The sequence below is a fragment of the Podarcis gaigeae genome, assembly GCF_964106915.1.
Source record: "Podarcis gaigeae genome assembly, chromosome: 8".
Lineage (NCBI taxonomy): Eukaryota > Metazoa > Chordata > Lepidosauria > Squamata > Lacertidae > Podarcis > Podarcis gaigeae.
In genome coordinates, this window is record NC_139684.1 from 32626237 (window position 1) to 32649088 (window position 22852).

General features: G+C 40.1%; 1 protein-coding gene across 9 annotated transcripts in view; it reads left to right on the forward strand.

Annotated features, from left to right (window-relative positions):
- PHKB (phosphorylase kinase regulatory subunit beta) overlaps positions 1–22852 on the forward strand; it is a 135257-nt gene that overhangs the window by 23015 nt on the left and 89390 nt on the right. For all 9 annotated transcript variants that reach the window (XM_083750456.1, XM_083750457.1, XM_083750464.1 and 6 more), the window contains 3 exons: positions 2982–3120; positions 13374–13473; positions 22161–22268. In XM_083750456.1, the coding sequence (XP_083606582.1) occupies positions 2982–3120; positions 13374–13473; positions 22161–22268 (347 nt within the window). The remainder of the gene's footprint in view (positions 1–2981; positions 3121–13373; positions 13474–22160; positions 22269–22852) is intronic.

A 22852-nucleotide genomic window follows, 5' to 3' on the forward strand; every position in this document is an offset into this window, starting at 1 on the left:
CTGTCAGCCACTTTGCCTTTATTTTTTGAAAAGTAAAAGAAGTAATTTGAATACATAGTTCTATGTTCTTGTAATATCACTGGGATCATGAAAAGTACAGGTGTTTACATTGTAGCAATGCTCACCTGTTTTCACATATTCAATCAAACGTACCCTGTAGATCAGGGGTTGGCAAATTTTTTTAGCTGCAGGCCAGTCCACTGTCCCTCAGACCTTGTGGCGGGCTGGAGAAGCGGGAACGGGGGGGGGGGGGTTAGAGCTGGAAGAAGAGGCGAGGGGGGCAAGTAGCCCTCCTCCCCAACCCCAGCCGCTGTGCTTAACTTACCTGGGGCTGCCGCTGCCACTGCCACCACCGCTGCTTCTCATGGGTAGGCAGAGAGAACTTGTCCGCTCTACTCTCTGGCCCACAGGAGCACCAGGGGCACGGCGGTGGAGGGAAGATGAGCGGCGCAAAAGGACTGGCTCCAGAGAGAGGATGCTTAAAATGGTGCTCAGCCCAGCTGCCTTCCTCCTCTAGGCAGAGCAGGGAGAAGCCAGGAGGAGGAGGGAGGAGGCGCCACCGCGGTGTGTGTGTGAGAGAGAGGGAGGGGGGAATGGAATGGCGCAGGGGGGGGGGAATGGTGCAGCCCGAATGAGCAGAATCCCCATGCCGATCCACGGACAGCCCACAGGCCGGATCCTGAAGGCAATTGGGCCTGATCCAGCCCGTGGACCTTAGTTTGCTGACTCCTAATGTAGGCTAAGATCATATTTGTTCAGGACTGAACATTGCTTATATTCAGGGACATTGAGTTGTTCTGCTACGTTAAATCTATTAAGGCAAATAAGCAACCAACAGTGAGCCATACGGCCTGCTCAAATGTGCTGTGTTTTCAAGCAGTGAATGCCTACCCATTTGTTTGAATCCTGCCAGAATAGGATTCAACTAGAGCAGCGAGCTCAATTATTCAGTGGCAAAAAATAAGCAATGACAGTGCAACCACAAACAGTCAAGCAGATGCACTTGTACAGTGTGTACAACACTACCTTCAAATGGAGGCTCTCACACAGACCACCCAGTTTAAATTCTAAAACTTGGCAATGGCTAACTTTGCTGCTTCTTGCTATCCTTTTCATAATTATTCAAAAGTATTCATAATTATTCAAAAGTATTCATAATGATAAAAGCAGTTGTTTCATAATTATTCAAAATTGACAGCCTACTCTAGAAGGAAGTGCCTTCGCTTGAGTGACCCAGCTGGCAAAGTTCAAATATAAAGAATTTGTATCTTAAAGTTCAAAATATTTTAAAATGAATGTTCATTTTTTATTATGGCAGGTCAGATAAAGAGAAAAGGGCAGGGGGAATTCTGAGCAGACAGGTCTGCTGACTTATTGTGCTTGGTAGCTGTTGTGGCCAGATTATGGTGTCCACTACAGTGATGGACAGCTTCAATTGGTTGCACCAATTTCTCCCCCTCCCTTGGCAAGCCAGGATGACTGAGGTGTGCCTGCCACCTTTTTTTTGCTACCAGTCTTGGCTCCTTTGACATGTGGCATTGTGAAATTGTGACAATACCCACTTGGATATTGTTGTGATAAGGCAATGAAACACGAGTGCTGCTAGGGAAATAACACCAAGGACTGCGGGGCTTTTTTGCCTCTTTCTTCTCAGCGCAGTGGATTGCATCCCACCCCAAGTTACTCCCAATGGTGATATGGGACATGGTGTTATGGCAGGAGGGGCTACAGGCAGAGGAGGAAATCAGAGGAAATTGGGCATTTGTTTCTCCAATTCAGATAGCACAAGAAGCTCTTTGGAGCCCAGTTGTAATGATGAAGTTGTTATTATTTGAGAAACAGCATATTCAAATAAACACGTCTTTCCTTCTCTGAGCAAGATTCCAGTTCATTTTACAATCTATATTACATTAAACAAATCCATCATTGTTTTTCATCTGTCTCCCAATATAGAAGTTATAAAATGACCTTCTAAAGTAGTAATGGGCTGTTCTTGGAACCTCTAGCCTAGTTAAAATAAACTTTAAAATACTATCGGTAGAACTTCCTTGAGAATAATTAAAATTTATGGTTTTCATTGCTTGTAGGCATTTTATATAAATGCTGAATAAAAGTTTACTTGTAAAGAGAGAAGGGACTGAAGACTACCCACAGAGTAAAAAAGATTTTTGTTTTAATTTCCCCCCAGAAGCCATAATTGAACCATAAATAGCTTTCACGTGGAAGGGCATTTCTTCAGTATTCTGTTCTGAGGTACCAATAATGCTCTGAATGTGATTGTTCAATAACTAAACTCTCTGTAAAGCATAAAAAGTGGAAGAATCTAAACTAAAGGTGTTATAAAGAGGACAGTAAGATTACATTAAATTAGAAACACAAACTGGATAAAACAGACATAGACATGGCCAATTCTGCACCTGATGCATTGTAAAATATATATATATATATTTGCTACTGGGCAGGATGAGCAAGTGTTAAGGAGGATTTCGCCTCTTATTAGGTGTTGAGGTATGCTAAAATATGTGGTATAATGGCAGTTTGTTTCCATGCAGAGTTCCAAAGGAACTGGAAGTTGTAGCTTTGTTCAGGGACTGAAAATTCTGTGATAGCATTCTCTAGGCATCTCATAGAACTAGTGTCCTCAGGGTTCCTTGAGGGGATGCTATCACAGTTAAACTGCTTTTTGTAGTGTAGACAAAGCCTAGGAACAGCAGTCAACAGATGTGGCCAAGAACAGATCCAGAGCAAAAGGCACAAAGCAAAAACAATAGAGAAACATGGGGAAATGATAAAAACTGACATGCAGTTTTGTATATGCATCTTTTTCCTTGCAACATCATTACCTTCTTTATTTTTTCTCACATTTCCTTTTCCATGTTATCTGGTTTTTGCAGTTCGTATTCCTTTGTTTAAAAATACTGTACTTTCTGAAACTGGAATAAATTTGAAGTAATAGTAATAATTGTTGTTTATCTTGGCAGTCAAGTCAACAGTGTTACTTTTCCAAAGTCCAACCACTGGCCTCTTTCCTACAAAAACACTGGGCGACAACCAAAGGGCAAAAGTACATGACAGTCTTTACTGCGCTGCCTGCGCCTGGGCCCTGGCACTTGCATACAGGTAAAAATGGATGAGTTCTTGTTTATGTGGTCCAATGCACTTAAGTTACTAGTCTGCTAAACTGTTTAGTGACCAGCCTTTCTTCCTTCTTATGCTAAAAAGGCATTTGTGGCAATGGAGTGGGGGTGGGCAGCCACCACAAAGTTTTGTAAAATTTATATGCACTATGTCTCAGGTTGTTGTATTCTGCCCTGCAAATCTTAGCAACCCAGAATCTCCTCATTAGATTTTAGCATCACTTTTATCCATGGAAAATTATTAAGGTCAACTACCTTGGCTTCTGTAAGCAGTAGCGGTCATTCTTACATCACTGATTGTTGGCTTGGCAATCTGCATCTTGCATTTAAAAATTCATGTTGCCTTTCCTCATTTTCAGTTTCTTGAGTCATTCTTGAGACCATTTCAGTAAGCACCAAGTAGCTAAACTATGCAGATTCACAGCAGTATACATCCAATAATAAAACATTCAAAAGTAATATTTGAAAATACCCAAATAACTCAAAACACCCATTAAAATCTTTTATAACTGAATAAAACAGTTAATTTATGTAATTAATGTACATCATTATTATACATTGAAATTATTTGATCAGCAGAGTTCCATGCCAGTCATCAAAAACTGACCCCAATTTCTCCCCCACCCTTAATTATAGAGGCTGTTTCAGCAAATAGAGCCGCCTTGTCTGTCAAATATTGGCACTCTCTATGTAACAATAATATTAATTTTAAAAACAGTCCAATAGTTCATTTTCTTAAAAGGAAAAGAAAGCTTTTGAAAACCCTAATAACTAGCACTTGATTTTCTAATCATAGTCTTGCAGCGCTACATAATTGCTTCAATTTCAATCCTTTCTGTGTGTCTTATGTGGGGGGATACTTTCCTATAGGAAAACCTAAGCATCTGGGTTGGGGAGAACTAGCGCAAATAGCTTGTGTCAACTAGTGGTACATATATGTGTGTCCTGGTCTTACACTCTGACCGAGTGCCCAGGTTTGCCTGCTCTGTTTGGCAGTAGCTTGCCAGAGTCTTAAGCAGAGATCTTTTGCGCGCTTTTCTGCTGGATCCTTTTCGCTTGAGATGCTGAGGGTTGCATTTTGGACCTTCTGCATGCAGCGCATGTACTCTACCACTGAGCTTTGGTCCCTCCCACACTTGGCAGATATACCTATTACATTGGGAGTGTTAGTAATGTAGGCAGGCATTAATGTCTGCAGACTAATCTGACTTGATCATCCTCTGGCTTTCTACTACAAGTGCCACTGCATGTCCTCTGCCTCTTCATTAGAACGATTCAGCTTCCAGAAGTCTTCACCTCATTCCTTCCATGTAGTTTTTAGTTGGGCTTTCTGACTAACTAAAATTTAGGCTTCCATTCCTTCCATGTAGGCTTCCTGACTATTTCCTCCACATGAAAATGTGGCAAAGGGGGCTGCCTTTACCACAGTCAAGAGATGGGAAATGTGCTCCCTCTTTCCCCAGCCTTACACATAGGAGATACATTGGCACCAGTGTTATATTTGGTTAAGCAGGTTCCACACCTAAGCAGAATTCTTAACCAGTGTTTTGGTCCAGTTGTATTCAGCAGTACTTTCCTTTGAGTGGATTTGGTTAGGATTGTGTTGTATGAGTGTTTAAAAGGTTTAAATTGGTTTTTTGTTTGTTGTATAACTAATGTATCATGTATACTACTTTGTGAGGATATGTTCGTGAAAATCAAAATATAATTTATGAAATAAATAAATAGAACATTTCCCCCAGGTACCCTAGAGGGCTTTGTTTGTTTGTTTGTTTTGCAGGTATTTATGTTTGCTTTCTTAGGTGGGTTCACATTCAGTTGTGGTGTCCTCCACCTGTAGCCCATTGTGTTGACACAAACAATGTATTTCTGAACAGAACCTGTTAAACCTTTTGAGTCAAAATGTGTCCTTGGGCAGCTCCTGCTATTAATTCTTCCACCTATGTAAGAATGAATAAAAACAGCTTTGTTGTCTACATATAGTTGAAAGTTGTTGTTTTGTGTGATTTTGGCTCATTGGATATCTTTAGTGGTGCCTTGGTGCTAGAATTCAGAAATTAATGGCAAATTGAAATAATGGAAAACAACTCAGTCTTGAAAAAGGAGATGAACATATCAAATGGAAAGCAGAAATAAATGTATCATAATTAATGTATGATACTTTACTACATTGCATAATTAAATATGATGAAACTGTCTAAATTATAAATGATGAGCAATTGTAGCTATAGAAAGATTCATTATAGGGTGGTGTTACCATAGTAACTAGTGAGAATACTTTAAAATATGAATTAGTTTTACAGTGCATCAGTGTTCAATAAATATTTTTCATCTATAAAATAGGATCTATTTTAACCATAATTTTAATTCAAACCAAATTACCTCTCCAGGTGTATAAAGTATGGAACAGAAGTTAACAAAATGAGATGCATGGGATGATAATTGAGCTGTGCAAGGGCTCCAGCATACCTTTCCCAAGTTTGGTGGTTTGTTTTCCTTTGAAGCAGTTCAGAGGACTAAATCACAGCTGTAGTAGTATTGGAGCTGCTACCCTGTGAGGTCTTCAGCTCTGAAAATGAATGCATCACTCAGGCAGGACCAGTAAGATGGTTTCTTGCCAAAGAATGTTGGAGGATGAGTGGCATTCATGTGAGAAGGAACCATCTCATTGACTCCACCTAGATGGTTCTTTTTTTCAGACACTCCCAGGGCAGCACAGGACACTGGTTTGGCCACTGTGGGAAACCAGATGTTGGACCACTGAGTCTGATACAGTGAGGCTCTTCTTGTGTTCATTACAACTTTTGGGAGAGAAGAGGAAGAGCTAGAAGCAACTAAAGCTGGGCTGGGGACTGATCCCATGGATTAAAAAGTCTGAGAGAAACTGGAAAAGCCATTAAGAAATGAGTTTGTGGACCTCTAATATGTTTCCTTCATGGATTTTGAACACTTGACATGAGTCCCTTATTTATAATAATAATAATAATAATAATAATAATAATAATTTATTATTTATACCCCGCCCATCTGGCTGGGCCTCCCCAGCCACTCTGGGCGGCTTCCATAAAAACCAAAAATACAATAAAATATCACACGTTAAAAACTTCCCTGAACAGGGCTGCCTTAAGATGTCTTCTGAATGTCAGGTAGTTGTTTATCGCTTTGACATCTGCTGGAAGGGCGTTCCACAGAGTGGGCGCCACTACCGAGAAGGCCCTCTGCCTGGTTCCCTGTAGCTTTGCTTCTCGCAATGAGGGAACCGCCAGAAGGCGCTCGGCGCTGGACCTCAGCGTCCGGGCAGAGTGATGGGGGTGGAGACGCTCCTTCAGGTATACTGGACCGAGGCCGTTTAGGGCTTTAAAGGTCAGCACCAACACTTTGAATTGTGCTCGGAAACATAATGGGAGCCAATGTAGGTCTTTCAAGACTGGTGTTATATGGTCTCGGCGGCCGCTCCCAGTCACCAGTCTAGCTGCCGCATTCTGGATTAGTTGTAGTTTCCGAGTCACCTTCAAAGGTAGCCCCACGTAGAGTGCATTGCAGTAGTCCAAGTGGGAGATAACCAGAGCATGCACCACTCTGGCAAGACAGTCCGCAGGCAGATAGGGTCTCAGCCTACGTACCAGATGGAGCTGGTAAACAGCTGCCCTGGACACAGATTTGACCTGTGCCTCCATGGACAGCTGTGAGTCCAAAATGACTCCCAGGCTGCGCACCTGGTCCTTCAGGGGCACAGTTAGCCCATTCAGGACCAGGGAATCCTCCACACCTGCCCGCCTCCTGTCCCCCAGAAACAGTACTTCTGTCTTGTCAGGATTCAACCTCAATCTGTTAGCCGCCATCCATCCATTTACATGTCTTCCATCTTCAGCTTGAGAAAGTACATGTGTGGTTGTGCAAGGAGGGTGTCATTCAAACTTCACTTGCCCCATGCCTAGAAAGCACAGGTCTTATAGGTTTCCTGCTTCTCCTTTTCTAGGCATGGGTCTAAGCGGTTTTCCATTTGCCCTGCCACTTTCCCTGGGAAAACCCACTATTTGCTGCTGAATTGGAACAAACATCAATCTGCAGAAAACTTGAATGACATTTGCTCTCATTCAGCAGTAAAGAGCGGCTTTCACCAGCGGAAAGTGGTTGGACAAGCGGAAGTGTGGATGAGCCCAGAAGCAGAGAGAGAGAGGATCAGTGGTTCACACATCATCAGAGATTTGATTTGGCTAAGCCATTCATCTTTCAGCTTTTTAATTCTGTTAGGTAATGCAAACTAAAGCAAAATGGTGTGCACCCTTATGTTAGCCATGTGTGGAAGCACGAAGTGGGAGCTATCACAAGTACAAATATCTGTGGGAGGGCACAGGTATTTGCCTGAGGTCAAATGCCCATGATTAAATGATTCAAATCAGTGTGTCTTGTGTTCACACATACAGCTGAATTATTGTCTGGGTATCCCACAGTGGCTGCTTAAAAGCTTGTTTCTCCACAACATGTTATGCAGTCCTCTGTTTCCTCTGACCCATGAGCTTTTATGGATTTCTAGAGGTTTAAAATACATCTAAAGCCCTGAATACCAGTGTGCCTTTAGACACAATGGCTGTTGGTTTCATGTCATGTTTGGATTTACTGGTGATCACTTGGGATTTGAAACCTGCTACATGTACCTTTTACTAATGCTTCTGTGTTCTTGTTTTTTTTGTATACCTTTTAACACTTCTGTGTTCCTGTCTTCTTAGAAGAGACAACTTCCTTTTTTGTTTCAGAGACAAGACAGTAGGTCTAAATTCTCCATTGAATTGGCCTAGCACTCAGTCTGGCCATGCTACTTTTCATGAGCATTTTCCAAAACGGCTAGAAGAGATTATGTGTATTCTCCTGGAAACATAATTTCGAAACCTTTTTAGTTATGTGACTTTCCCTGTCCAAGAATCAAGTAGGTAGCCATGTTGGGCTGACACTAGCTAAATAAGTAAGTAAGTAAGTAAGTAAGTAAGTAAGTAAGTCCAGTAGCACCTTAGAGACCAACTGGGTTTGTTCTGGGTATAAGCTTTCATGTGCATGCACCAGAACAAACTTAGTTGGTCTCTAAGGTGCTACTGGACAATTTTTTAAATTTTATTTATTTATCCTGTCCAATAAGTTAGATCAATCACTCAGTCCCGAGGGCAGGCAATTGCCTTTGGCAGGCTGGTAGAGTGAAGGGAAAACACGTAATCTAGTGTTTTCCCTTCATTCTGCCAGCCTGTGGAAAGTTATCAAATTTTTGATTGACCTCGTGGTGTAACTTGACTCCATAGGCTAGGAGGATAATATTCTATTTTTCCTGCGTGTCTGTCTCAGCTGGAACTGCCTGTGGTTCCCACCTCTGACCTGCAGCTAAACTTGAGTTCCTGTGGGTCCTCTGAAATGGTGTGTCATTTTGGCAGATGTGGGCAGGTGATTTCATTCACCTAATTTTAACTGTACAATTTTGATTCTTAATTTGGAAGAATTTGAGGTCGTCAGGCACATATTTCAACACTTCCCACAGAAATAGATTGTCATTTTTATTATTTTTTAAAAATATAACTTTCTCTGCAAACTCTTAAAATGCACTTTTAATCTAGTAGTTCACCTGTTATCTTTGTCCAATTTACTCTCATTTACACTTAAAGGAAATTCCCCTACCTCAAGTTAGGAGTATTTTCAAACTTTAATAATTTTCAATCAAAATCTTCTTTAGCATGGTATAATGCACACTTGTCATTTGGTATCATTTTAATTTACGTTTTACATTCAGTGTTCAAAATCAGCATATATGGTTTTGGAAGCTCCAGCCTCATTTAGTGGTTGATTAAATATCTGGTGCCATTCACAGTATCATTTTTATAGACATAATTTCCTCTTCCAATTCCCACTACCTACTCATTTAAATAGGTTCGACCTTCATGTTCTTTGAAGGATGCCTTCATATTGAAGAAGTTATGCATGTACCATTTTGGGGATTCAAGTGTGGTTTGTATCCAGAGCTTTGCCAGTATGGTTTTGCTCATGCTTCCCACTGAATTATTAATCCCTTTTAACATTTATTTAATTATTTGAGGTCATGCCCTATTGCAGTTCATGAATTTTGTACTTTATTTCAAATGTCAGATTTTCAGTACCACTGTCAGGGTTTAAAGTGGGAGTCCAGTATGCCCTTTACCTGCTGCCATTTCAAAGATTTGAGCCTTTTGAGGAAGGTCAGCACTGCCTGGAGTCTCTGGTTCAAGTTTCAGATAGTGTTCTCATATCCATAAAGGAATGCAAATGAATATTAAAGGCCTTTCTCACATTACCTTATTGGCATGGGATCAAATCTCTAGATCACTGCAGTGACTCCTCCCATGTCAGCATCTCCACTCCCAGAAACTGTCACTGTGATGGTATGTGGAGAAGCCACAGTGTGAACTCTTTTCACATGGCCTGAAGGATGTTACCCATATGGTGCAAAAGCTACACTGAAACAATTTCCACACTCTGTATGCAATGGCTGTAGCTCAATATTCTGTGTCTGCTAGTGGACAGGTGAATTCTAATGTTGTGCAACAGAGGAACCCAGTGCAACAGTTGTACTGGTGATCCATCTAACTCAGTATGTTTACACTAACTTAGCAGCAGCTGTCTGGGATTTCAGGCAAGAGTCTCTCCCAGCTCTACCTTGAGATACCAGGGATTGAACCGGTGACATTCTGCATGCAAAGCAGATGTTCTACTGCTGAACTATGGCCCATCCCCAAACTGATTGTGCGATCTATTGCACAGTAAAGTTAACAAATCACAAGTACCCTTATGCATTCTCTTGTGCATCTGAGTTCTGCTAGTGCAAAACATTTCGCTAGCAGAACAAGTATACTGCTAAGTTACTTTGACTTCGTACAACATTGAATGCAACCATGTCTTTTTTTGCGTCTGCCTGTAGTTTTGGATGGTGTCTGTGGGTTTTTAAAAAAATAAAACACCCATACGTTAGCAATGACCTGTTCAAGAATATTGTGTGCTTTAATGGACTTCTGGGAAGATTTTGCTTCTGCTTCCAGTACAGCTTAGGCAGGGATAAACCATTCTACAGCAACCAAGGAATTTAATGATATGAAGAACAATTGGGTTAATGCTTGGAAATATCTTTATGGTTCATTCGAAAAGGTGTTTATCTCCTTAAAATACTGCTTCCCTGTGGTCATCAAACTCTGCATTCTTTTTCTAATGTGTGATACACAGGAAGGTGGTGTTAGTTTAACTGATATATTTATGAGGGAAGAAAAATGACTTGGGAATGCTGAATAATTTACTCCTATATCCAGTCAGCATCACACAGTAGGGAGATAATTTCTTCTTCTTCTTCTTGAACATTGCTCTAGCTCTGCTAGATTTTCATTGAAGAACTAATTATAATTTTGTTTTCCTGTACAGACTTTGCATCAAGTGTGGATGATCTCTGTGCCAAACAACTTATATGCCAATGAAATCTTTTTTTCTTCCTGGTTTAAACTTAGACTTTGTTGTTTTTGAAAGCTGGATAGCTCTATCAGTGCCTTCTCTTAAAATATTCGCCACTGTTTGATTTCTTAGACTGTTTTTTTCCCCTCTTGGTGAACCTACTCACCTTTTAAAAGCCTGTCCTATTCTCTTTTTTTAATGACAGCTCTCTGTGAAGTACCCTTGGTAACTGCAAATCAAAACCCAAAGGTTCTTAACCAGCAGAGTACCTCCTAAGGAGTTCCATTTAATTACAAGATAGAAATGTCAGCTTTTAGAATTTATATGTTTAATTTCATTCCACTGCTTCTAAAAATATTACAAAACATTTAGTAATAAATGCAGTTACTGAACATATTAAAACTGGTGAATAAAAGGTAGCCAGAATGTCTCCTGCGTTCTGTTACTTGTGCCTCTGGAAGGAATCCTTGACATCTTCCTTTCATTATAGCTTTAATTCCTTCTCCCCATGGGATTCATGCAGAACTAGGTAGCGATGATCTGAAGGTTTGTGCAGATGTTACTTTTTCTTTCTATGTTGTCAAAAGAAACAAGATCTTCCTAGAAGCTTTTCCTACTCTTCGTTGAGAGCTTTTGCTTTGATTTCCTGTGTGTTCTCTCCACCTTTGTTGCACAGCTCACACAAGTAGTATTGAAATAAGTCTTAAAGTGAGTGCACAGTTGCACAGTACTCAGTTCTGGCCTTAGACTCTCTTACACTGTGGTGATTGAAAGCATTCATGTAGCACAGAGAGAGGGAAACCTTTTCAGCCCAAGGATCGCATTCCTTCATGTAGAAACTTTTGGGCAGTGCATGCTAGTGGTACGCAGGGATCAGGGGCAAAAGTGGGCAGAGTAATGGATGCAGGTCCTTTGTACAAAAGGCAGTATTCCACCCATTCACAAGTCCGAGATGCCCTATGTTTGTTGGAGGTTTCTGGCACCTGCACACATTACACCAGTCTCTATCCAGGCAAGAAAGATTAGGTATCACACTTCACAGACATATATTTATGACAAGCAGAGACACTTGTGAAGGGTGTGAAGCTGGGGCTAGTGAGTGTGGCCTGCAAAGAGTCATAAAGGCCAGATAGACCCAGAGGGCCACATTTAGTCCCCGAACCTCAGTTTCCCCACCCTCCAATATAGGAGAGCAACAGTGATTAATAACTCACCTAGTGCTTGAGATTTACTAATGCAGGGCACTGTTATTAATTATTACATTTATATCTCACCTTTCATCCAATGAGGCATACATGGTCCCCACGTCTCCAGCTCTTCAAGGTAGGTTAGGTTAAGAGATGATGACTAGCCTCCAGGCCAGCCAATGAACTTCATCACCAAGTTGGAATTTGAAATTTGGTCTCCCAGGCACTAGCAGACTACCACCGTCTATATTTTATTAGAATATAATACCAGGAGTGTCAGTAACATGGTGTGTCCATATGGTTCAGGGATTATTCCAGCAGCATTTTCTGTCCCCATCCTTGTTTTGCCCTTCGGCCACCACCTACTGGACCACAGCTTCCACTGGTGACATCTCTCCTCTGGGACAAAAATGGGGGACATTGCAGTTTAATCTTACTCATCTTGTGATGAAGGCACATCTTTGCTTGCTAGCACTTGACAGTCCCAGTACTGTGCAATCTTTTTGTAAACTGTGTTGAGAGCCTTCTAGGTCTTCAGTCTGGGATTTGCATGTTCTGAATAAATAAACAAAATGGCTCAATTGAACTTTCAACCCTATAAGTCTGCATGTCAGCCATTGTTCCCTAATCCTGCATATCTCTATGCATCACATATTTTCTCCTGTCATTTTTGGTTTCCGCTTTCTGATTGGTAATCCAGGTAATACATTAAATTTTAAGGAGCTCACATGCTATACAGTAATTGCATTAACAGGCCAAGGAGGAGGGATGAGCCGTATGTTTGTGTGTATGTTGAAGGCTGAATGCCACTCTGCAAGCTAATTTTCCTGGCATTCTAAGTGTCCTGAGCAAATCCGTTGAGTGTATTAAGGTGACAGCTAACTGTATTAATGCCTTAATCACACATGACACCACCCCTAACACTATGATGACACTGAAGTACACCAGGTGGGTGGAGCCTTTTAATGAGAGGGCAGGGCTTTTGTAAGGACACTGCGAGTCATACTGGCACGAGAGGCAGAAGATGCAGTGGCCTGTTTCACAGTGCTGTCCCCAGAAGTAATACGAAGGAATCTGATGCATTATGCTCACTTCATACTGTTTAGAAATGATTAGCAACATTGCAAACCATCAATATGTCACAGTTATTTGTCAAATAAAAATATTGTTTCTGCCTGTCCTTTGATGATTCATAATTATTTGGATTTCCTTTCTTTAAAATCTGTTTTAAACTTTTTAGTACTGTATTCTAAATTGTTGCAACTCACCCTAGACCTTATGATGAAGGGCAAGTAATACCTTGAAATAATTATGATGATAATCGAAATAAAAGGGTATCAAGTTTGTGGGCAACCTTTATTTGACTTCATTTCCTGAAACCTAGACATAGTGTTTGATTATTATTGTTATTATTTTTTTTAAAAAACCTGTTGGCTTTATTGTGGCAAGGTTGATAAGGCCCGAGTGTATCAGAGTTTGCTGGTGCCACTATATAAAGCATTCTTAATACTTAATTATCAGGAAAGGAATGCTGGTACCTTTTACTTCCTTCTGAATGCATTTCCAATTTGTTTCACGGGTTATCTCTCTCACCCAGGCGTATTGATGATGACAAGGGAAGGACCCATGAGCTGGAGCATTCTGCTATAAAATGTATGCGAGGAATTCTCTACTGCTACATGCGCCAGGCTGATAAGGTAAAACTCTGCAGTGTGGACACAAGCACACACTTAATTCTAAAGGATTAAGTTAATTGTAAGCATTAAAAATGTTCCGACTGGGAATCAAATTAAAAGGGCAGTGGGTGTAATGCCACAATGCAGCCTGCTAGGAAAGGTCAGTTCCCAGGCTCCGGGCCCAATGCGTTTAAAAGCTGAAGGTGAAGAAGTGCCTGATGTTGTAAACGAACAACTGAATATATGACAGAAATCCCATCTTTCAGTTGCTCTTGGAACTTAAGCAAACAACAGACGGGAGCTTGCTGGTTTAAGTAATGTTGAAAATGCAAAACAAGCTGGAACACTATGGAAAACATATACAACTATTTGGGATTTTAACTTTGTTATGTTTTAAAGGATTGTTGTATTCCCCCCCCCCCCGATTTTCTTATTTTATCCTTTTATAAACTGCTTTGAGCTTTGTTGTTTTTATGATCAAGTGGTGTGTAAATTTCATGAAATAAATAAATAGACTATCAAATTATAGAGTTGAAAAATTTCCCCCCTGAAAACTGGTTTTGACAAGACACTAGAAGCTCCCTCCTTGTTGTCTTTCAGCCAGCAGGTGAAGACTGTTTTATTCTAACGGTCTTTTGGGGACTGACTTTTTTTTTTTAAGGAAAGGATTATTAAATAGTGCTGTGCTGTTTTTACTCTCTGTATTTTAATAGATCTGTTTTTATATTCTTTTAGTTCTATTATATTTTAATTGCTTTTTAACTATCTTATATGTTTTTAGCCTTTGGTGTTTTATCTGTATTGCTTTAATTTGTGTAAACTGCCTTGAATCCTAGTCTGGGGAAAAGGCAGGATATAAATAAACAACAACGACTTGTGGGAGCCATTTACAAGGCTGTTCTGTGAGCGACGTACAGATGGGAGCAGGGAATGTGAATAGTCTGCTTTTTTCTGTGAATTGAAAAGTGGCATTTTCCAGTTCTAGGAGGGAGCAGTTTGTTTGTTTGCTTTTGCTCCAACCTTGTTATATGGCTCACATGAGTAGACTGCTTACATCAGCAGCGTTTTTGTACAAATTAGCTTACATTGTATGGTTGGAACTGACTGAGCCATGCAGCCAACTAGGATTCTTGAGATTTTAAATTACCTTCAATAAATGTCAATACATTCTTAAAAGCACCTGGGAAAGGAATTTGTATGACCTCTGTTGCTCAGCCATTCTTAGTGTTAGGAAGCATCTTTCTTCCATTCTGGTTACAACATGTGTCAACTGGTCCATTTCCAGGGACAATTCAAAATGCTGGTTATGACTTCTAAAGCTCTTTATGGCTTTGGGGCCCAAGTTACTGTAAATATTATATCTCCCTTTACACACCTGGTCAGGTGCTAAGATCCTCAGGTGAGCAACTTCTCTTGGTCCCATCAACATCAGACGTATGGTTAGTGGTGACATGAGAGAAAGCCCTTTCTGCAGCTACTGCCATATTGTGGAATTTCCCCCAAGGAGTGTTTAGACTTGCTTCTTTTTTGTTATCCTTCTGCTGGCAGGCTAAGACCTTCCTGTGTAGACTGGCCTTTGAAAACTTAGGAGCAGATGATGCTGATCACTGGGCTATCAGGGCAAACTGTATTTTAATGCTGGTTCTAAATGTAAACCACCTTGAATCCCAACTTGGGAAAATACATTTAATAAATATATAATCAATAAACTATATTGTGGTGTAACATTTGTGTATGGGATACACACTGAACAATTGGGGCTATCCCAACACTTTTCTGTCAGTAGAGAGGGAAACATGTCCTCAGAACAACATTGTCCAATGCAGTTGACTTGTATGAACTAGCAAACGAGCTCACCTTTTAATTTATCTCCTTTTAAATGTTTGGGAGAGATTAATAATCTTTGCACATTTGCCATCTCTTTAGTTATGTGAGGGGAAAAGATCTTAAGGGATAACAAATACAGTCGTACCTTGGATCCCAAATGCCTTGCGAGTCGAACGTTTTGGCTCCCGAATGCCGCAAACCCAAACATCTAACGTGGCTTCCGCAGCTTCCGATTGGCTGCAGGAGCTGCGCCTTGGTTTCTGAACGTTTTGGAAGTCGAATGGACTTCTGGAACGGATTCTGTTTGACTTCCGAGGTATGACTGATTTTTTTTTTTTTAAAACCATTGTCCCCATTTATTAAACCTTAAAAAAATAGCATGGAACTTTAAGAATGAATTCAGACCATGCTATTAAAAGAATGATTCACTTGACATGTCTTTTATTTATCTATCTGCTTTGAAAAATTCAATGTGACAAGGTCTCCTTTAAGTAAGGTATTTCTCTCCTTTCTGTATGGGTTGATTTGACAAGGTGCTGTGCAAACATCTTTGATAGAGATAATTCAGGAAAGATTATTTATGAGCTCATGTCCCCAAGAGGATCTTGCCTTGCTCTTCAGAAATGGAACAACTTTCTTTCCTTCCATTTACTCTGTATGTGGAGACCATTTTCCCTGTAATGAAACTGGAACTTGTTCCTGAAGGGTAATTATTGGATATTGCTTGAAGATAACGAAGGATGTTCCCATATAATAACTTTTTAAAGTCTTAGTTTCCCGCTAGTACTTTATCACGAGCAGAAAAGCTGGGATCAAAAAGCTACTTTAGGCATGCCCAAGCCTTTCACTTTTCTAGGTGTTCTTCCCCACCCCTCCCCATATATATATATATTTAAACAGTGTAATAAAGTGAACCGTAAGAAACAAACTCGACCTTGTGTTAATCATGGTACATCAATGTAGAAAGGGAGGATGCCAGGGTGCCAGAACTACCTAGCATGAAGTTGTCAATTTTATATTGTTTTAGAATTAGCAGGGTTGGAGACTGTAATTGACCTCCAGGTCTCTTGTTATATCCTTCCAAGGCCATAGTATGATATAGTGGAAAAAATCAATGTAATACCTTCCACTCCAGTTGTCTTCTGTCTCCCCTGGCTCCCTCCAGTCAACAAAGGTAAAAGTAACAGTAACATTAATTCCCTAAAGTTCAGTCTTTCAGATATTTCCCTCACGCAGAAGCTTCTTCACAATCACTGCATGGGGCCTTCTGCATGCAACGTATCTGCCTTACCACTGAGCTATGGCCATTTGCTAAATAAAGCAGCCTGGGCAGATAATTGCCTCCAACCTTCCCTGTGGGGCTGAAGCTGGGCCTCCACAGTCTTACAACTAGCCTTAACCTGCTGTCTAGATGCCATCATTCAAGTGGATTTTGTTTGAACATTCCAGCTAGGGAAATGGATGCATTCCTGACCTGGGTAATATCTTGCAGACTGGGTGTTCATAGAAATATCACTGTATGGCTCAGTTTTCATAATTGATCTTTTCCATTTATGGACTTTGGGAAACAATATTTCTTTGTCTTATTTGAATCCCTCTCCCCTTCTCTCTCTCTCTCTCTCTCTCTCTCTCTCACACACACACACACTTTCTCCATATGTTCAGTCTTTGAGATACCTATGCATGCAGCTAACCTGAGAATACTCTGCCAAGAAAAGAATGCATTAAAATGATAACAAATAGGAAAGTGAATGTATTCATTAGTTGATGGCAGAGCTATTTAACAAGCCTATAATTTGTCTACCCAGGCTTGACATTGCACATCATTATCAAGAAAGATCTTTTCAAATGTTATGCTACAGTAGAACTAATTTCATTCCAGAGTACAAAGAGGTAACCAGTTGTGCTAATGGTGGCAGTCATTTACAGCATGGCAGTGTAAAAATCCAACTCATCTCGTCATATCTGATGAATTTTGAAGGAGTAATTTAATATACCAATAGTTACACCATGGCCTATATTTTCATTTTATGTATGTGAGCAATGTCAATATCTTGAGATTGAAGATGCCTGCAATAAGCTTCACTTAATCATAAATGGAATAGCACAAGTGAACTGAGTTTGCAGTCCTGTGTTTTCTCTAATTTTAGCTTTTAAGCTTTTGGTAAGCATAAGCTAAACACTTTCTGTAAGCTGTTATTTGATGGTGCACAGTGCCATGCTGAAGATAGCAATTCCAAAGCAAATAGGAATAACAAAAATGCATGGATAGCTATTAAGTAAATAGTAGATATACAGGTTATCTATCACATTTTATATATAATCTCTCCAAGGAGCTCAAGGCAACATATTTGAGGGTTTATCCAATTTTATCCATATCCTTTTGTGAGATAGGTCATAGGTGTGATTTTTTTTAACCCCACCTACCCTGTTATTACACGGGTGGCACTGTGGTCTAAACCACATAGCCTTGCCGATCAGAAGGTCGGAGGTTCGAATCCCCGCAACATGGTGAGCTCCTGTTGTTCGGTCCCAGCTCTTGCCCACCTAGCAGTTCGAAAGCACGTCAAGTGCAAGTAGATAAATAGGTACCACTCTGGCGGGAAGGTAAATGGCGTTTCCGTGCGCTGCTCTGGTTCGCCAGAAGTGGCTTAGTTATGCTGGCCACATGACCCGGAAGCTGTATGCCGGCTCCCTCGGCCAATAAAGTGAGATGAGCACTGCAACCCCAGAGTCGTCTGCGACTGGACCTAATGGTCAGGGGTCCCTTTACCTTTACCTGTACCCTGTTATTTAAAAATACCATTGCTATTCAGAACAAAAGATAGAGGGCACAAGGAGAAGGACGAGATGGTTGGACAGTGTTCTCGAAGCTACAAACATGAGTCTGACCAAACTGCGGGAGGCAGTGGAAGACAGGAGTGCCTGGCATGCTCTGGTCCATGGGGTCACGAAGAGTCGGACACAACTAAACGACTAAACAACAACATTCAGAACAAAACAGGCCATATTAGACTATATGGATCTGGACCTTTCCTCCTCCACCGCCTCCTCCTCCTCCTCCTCCTCCTCCTCTTCTTCTTCTTCATCATTTATTTACAGCATGAATGCTCTAGCAAATACCCAAGGTGTATCTCAATGGACCTGATTTAAGGCAGCATACTGCTAAACCATTTTCTCTGTACTTTTGAGCCCGAACCTCACTCAGATCCACTTCTGATTATTAGGTATATGTTTCTTCTTCTTGAACATGAGAGTTGGAAATCCTCATAAAAAAGTGTAAGGATAATTCTAACAGGCTGGGACCCTTAGCCCAATAGTGTGCCTGCTTACTTAGAAATTAGTCCCACTGAATTTAATGCAACTTGCCTAGTGTATATAATATTGTAATCTTAGTGGTGTGTGTGTGCGCACACACAAACCGGCACATTTTCTGGCATCTGTCCAAAACTTGTTAAATGCTTTTCTTCATTTTATACCAAGAATGGGGAAGCTGTGGCTCTCCAGTCGTCATTGGCGTACAAATCCCATCAGCCCTGCCAACATGGCCAATATGCTGGGATGGTGGGCATTGTAGTATACCAACATCTGGAGGTCCATGGATTCCTCATTCCTGCTTTATACTAATCCTGTAATATTTATGTGAATCCCCAAATAGCATGCCTCCCTAATCATTAAAGGTTATCAATTTTGCCAATTTTGCCTTTTTACCTAGTATTTTTAAATTGGTTGTCTGTTAACAGCTTCAGAGTTTAAGGACCTTGATACTGTTTCCTTCATTGTTTCTTTTTCTAAATAATTTTTTATACCTTTGTACTTAGTATTCCCTCTGCATAATGGTTGTCTTGAAATTTTTAAGCTCTGATCTCATGTGTATTAGAGGGAGATACAAATGATAGAGCACTGAAATATTATTTGAGGCCCATATTGCTTTGCTAAACTGATACAATCTTTACATGTTGAGATGTCTTTGGTATGAAAAAAAGATCAATGTTGATCTCAGAACTGAAGCTGCCAAGAGCATTTTCTGGAACTGGAGAATAAGCAGCTCTCTGTTGCACTTCCAATGCATTGTTTTGAGTATGCAGGCTTTTGTGTTAAATATATTTGCAAAGAGAACTTAGTAACTGCTGAAAGAGCCTTGTCCTCAGTGGAGGTTAGAAAAACTAAAATGTCTTTTGTAAGGTAGAGTGGCATCATTCTGAGGAGGAGTTGTGTCCTAAGCGGTGGTGACTTAATTAGTCAATTATTTCTATATAATCTTGTATCGTATTTGTTTTATTATTGTTAGCCTCTTGGAGCACTCTTTGTTGGAAAGGCAAGATTCAAATTTGACAAATAAATATATAGAATCATGGAATTGTAGAGTTCGAAGGGTCCCCAAGGGTCATCTAGGCCAATACTCTGCCAGTGCAGGAATCTCAGCTTAAGTATCCATGATAGATGGCCATCCAACCTCTGCTTGAAAACCTCCAAGGAAGGAGGGTCTACTGCCTTCCAAAGGAGTCCATTCCACTTTTGAATAGCTTTTACCACCAGAAGGTTCTTCCTGATGTTTGGTCAGAATCTCCTTTCTTGTAATTTGAATCCATTGGTTTCGGTCCTACCCTCTGGAGCAGAATATTTGAAGATGGATATTATATCTCCTCTCCGTCTCCTCTGATCCAGACTTTAACATACCCTGCTTCCTCAACCATTCCTCATAATACTTGTACTTCTGCCAAAGTACTTAAGGCTTAAGGCACAGCTTATAATTTATAATTATGACAGAATCCAAGAGACATGACCCTGATCAAATATAAAGAAGTTGTTGGTTTGTTTGGAGCTTTTTTAAAAAATGTAATGTTTACATTGATGTGGGCAGTACTGAAACATATTTTTTTTAGTGTAGTATCTATCTTATCTACCATCTATCTATATCTATCTATCTATCATCTATATCTATCTATCATCTATCTATCATCTATCTATCTATCTATCTATCTATCTATCTATCTATCTATCATCTATCTATCTATCATCTATCTATCTATCATCATCTATCTATCTAATCTTATTTGAGGAGTGAGGGATGGGTCACCTTTTGAAAGTTGTTTCTGGTTAGTAATCTAAGATGCAGATAGTCCAACAAAGCGGAAATAAACCTTTGAAGGCTCTTTGTGATGTATTATGGCTGCTACTGCCTTTTGGTGGAGTGGCAACACAGCACATTCTTGATTGCTCTGTGCTTTTGCTGAAGTTGCTGTTGGATACCGCTTTTACATTTCTGTTGTAAGCCACCTTGCGTAATTGTTAGTTGGAGTGTACACACTGAAAATAAAGAAAATCATATAAATAATAAATGATACAAAAGGTTTGATTGGGAAGATGAAATTCTTTTGGAATGCCAAATTTTGCAGAAGATTTTTTTAAAAAAAATCTGCAAAAAGGGGGCAAATTGCCCATTGACAACCAAGCACACTCATTGGGTATGTAATGCTGACTGGAGGAAATGGAAAACTGGGGAATGGAACATTAATGTAATCTCCTGGAAAAGGGCAAGATTTCATAGAATCCTCAGAAGGAGCACTCCACACTGCTACATTTTTATTTTAGTTTTTTGCAGATATTACGTGCTTTGTATAATTTACAAATATCAGTATTCTTTACAGGGGTATACTTTTGTTGACTTAAAAAAAATGATGGTGGTTGACCTCATTTGGTCATGTCAGCCTTTTTCTGTTGATTGCATATGCCCAGGATTTATTACTTTCCATGTGCCAGTTCAAGTAAGTTAGAATTGTCTGTGGTTAAACAATAATAAAGATGGATGGATTCATAGAAGAGATTAGTGTAGTTCCTGATTGTGATGATAAAGCATTTGTGTCAGTTGTCTAGTGAAGATAGCTACCTTTCTTAGGGTAGCAAAATTACTCATTTTCATCACCTGCACCAAAGATCAATGAGATGAACCACTCAGTTAATTAAATATCTTATGTTCTCTATACACTTTCTATGTGGGGAGGAAAAAAACCACAGGCTAGGTTCCAGGCCAGTGTTTCCCAACCGGGGAGCATATGGCCCCCTGGGGGCCCCCAGGATATTCTGTGGGGGCCACAGGTGAAAAATGTGTAAATGGGGGACCATAGCACGAGGCTAGAGGGGCACAGAGGGAATTGAGAAGTGATTGCGGGGGGGGGATCATTAAAAAAATAATCCTGAGCAATCCAGAGAAGGCCTTGGGCTTCCATGACCCCTTCCTTCCCCACTCACTTTGGGAGTCGGGAAGAGTCTAGACTGCTAGGTTTAAAAGGACTTCTCACATTGAAATCGCCACAGGGTATATTGGTTTTGCCACTCAGCTCGCTCTCCTTCAAAAAGGGGAACGGTGGAAAGACAGGGGAATCTGACCTGCTTCTGATCTCTCTGTAGTGAGAATTCTAGTGGGAAGATATAAAAATAGCTGGAAGGAAAGACCCCAAAATGAAATCAGTGGTTTTCGCCAAAGTAATAATAATAATAATGCCACATTTTCCATTGCCATGTGGAAATTGCATAGAAAGGGAAGGCTTTTCAGTCCATTGATGTGATAGGCCAATCTGGACCCTTAACAATCATGTGGAAGAAAGCTTATGTTTGGAGATGGATCCTGCCACCTTTGCTGTCTGGCTCTTATTCATAAGACTGGTAAGAATATGGGTTTTACCGCTCCAGTAGGTGATCTTTAGAATTAGCTTTATATTTAGAGTATAGTGTTTTACATTGCATAATGGGGTTTTCGTTTGATAAAAAAAGTTAATCCAACAATTATAATCTTCAGTGCCTTGTGATACTTTCATGATAGAAACATAATAATCTGTATATTTATTTAGGAGTATCATCTCTGTTTTCTCTCTCTAAAGGTTCAACAATATAAGCAAGACCCTAAGCCATCCAAATGCCTCCATTCTGTTTTCAGTGCCCACACAGGTGATGAAGTCTTGTCCCACAAGGAATATGGACATCTTCAGGTATGAAATAAAATTCTTAAATATACTTCAGGGACTGAGTGGCTTTGAGTATTGTTCCTTTCCCCTGCTCCTCAGTTAAAGACCAGAGTTCTTTAAAGATGTGCCAAACTCTGGAGCTTGGCAAATTGATTTTCCCGCTTTAACATACCAATAAAAGCAAGCTGTTTGTAGCCCAACTCTCTGCTGTATATCTTATTGAATAAAATAGCACTACAATGGCCAAAAGTTGCTTTCTTTGAAGCAACACAAGCTGTTGTCAGCAAGTAATTTCAGTATATATATATTTAAAAAACCATTTGTATTATAAATAAAATTTGAGAACATCTGATGCTGTATGCTGTAATTTTGTACATGTTTTAGCTTCACTTACTAGGAAACAGCTTAATTAATAAGAAGGACTTAATGCACTCTGATACTGCTTTTTCATTTAATTTTTACCTTTGGTTTTCATAGTTCACATTTCTGTGATTTACAAATGCAGTTTCCTTCCTGCTTTTGTCATGTTTGCTTATGGTCAGAAATTTATTTGTCCAGCCAATGGAAATTAGAGTTTCTCCTGGATAATTGCCATGAGGAAATTTTCA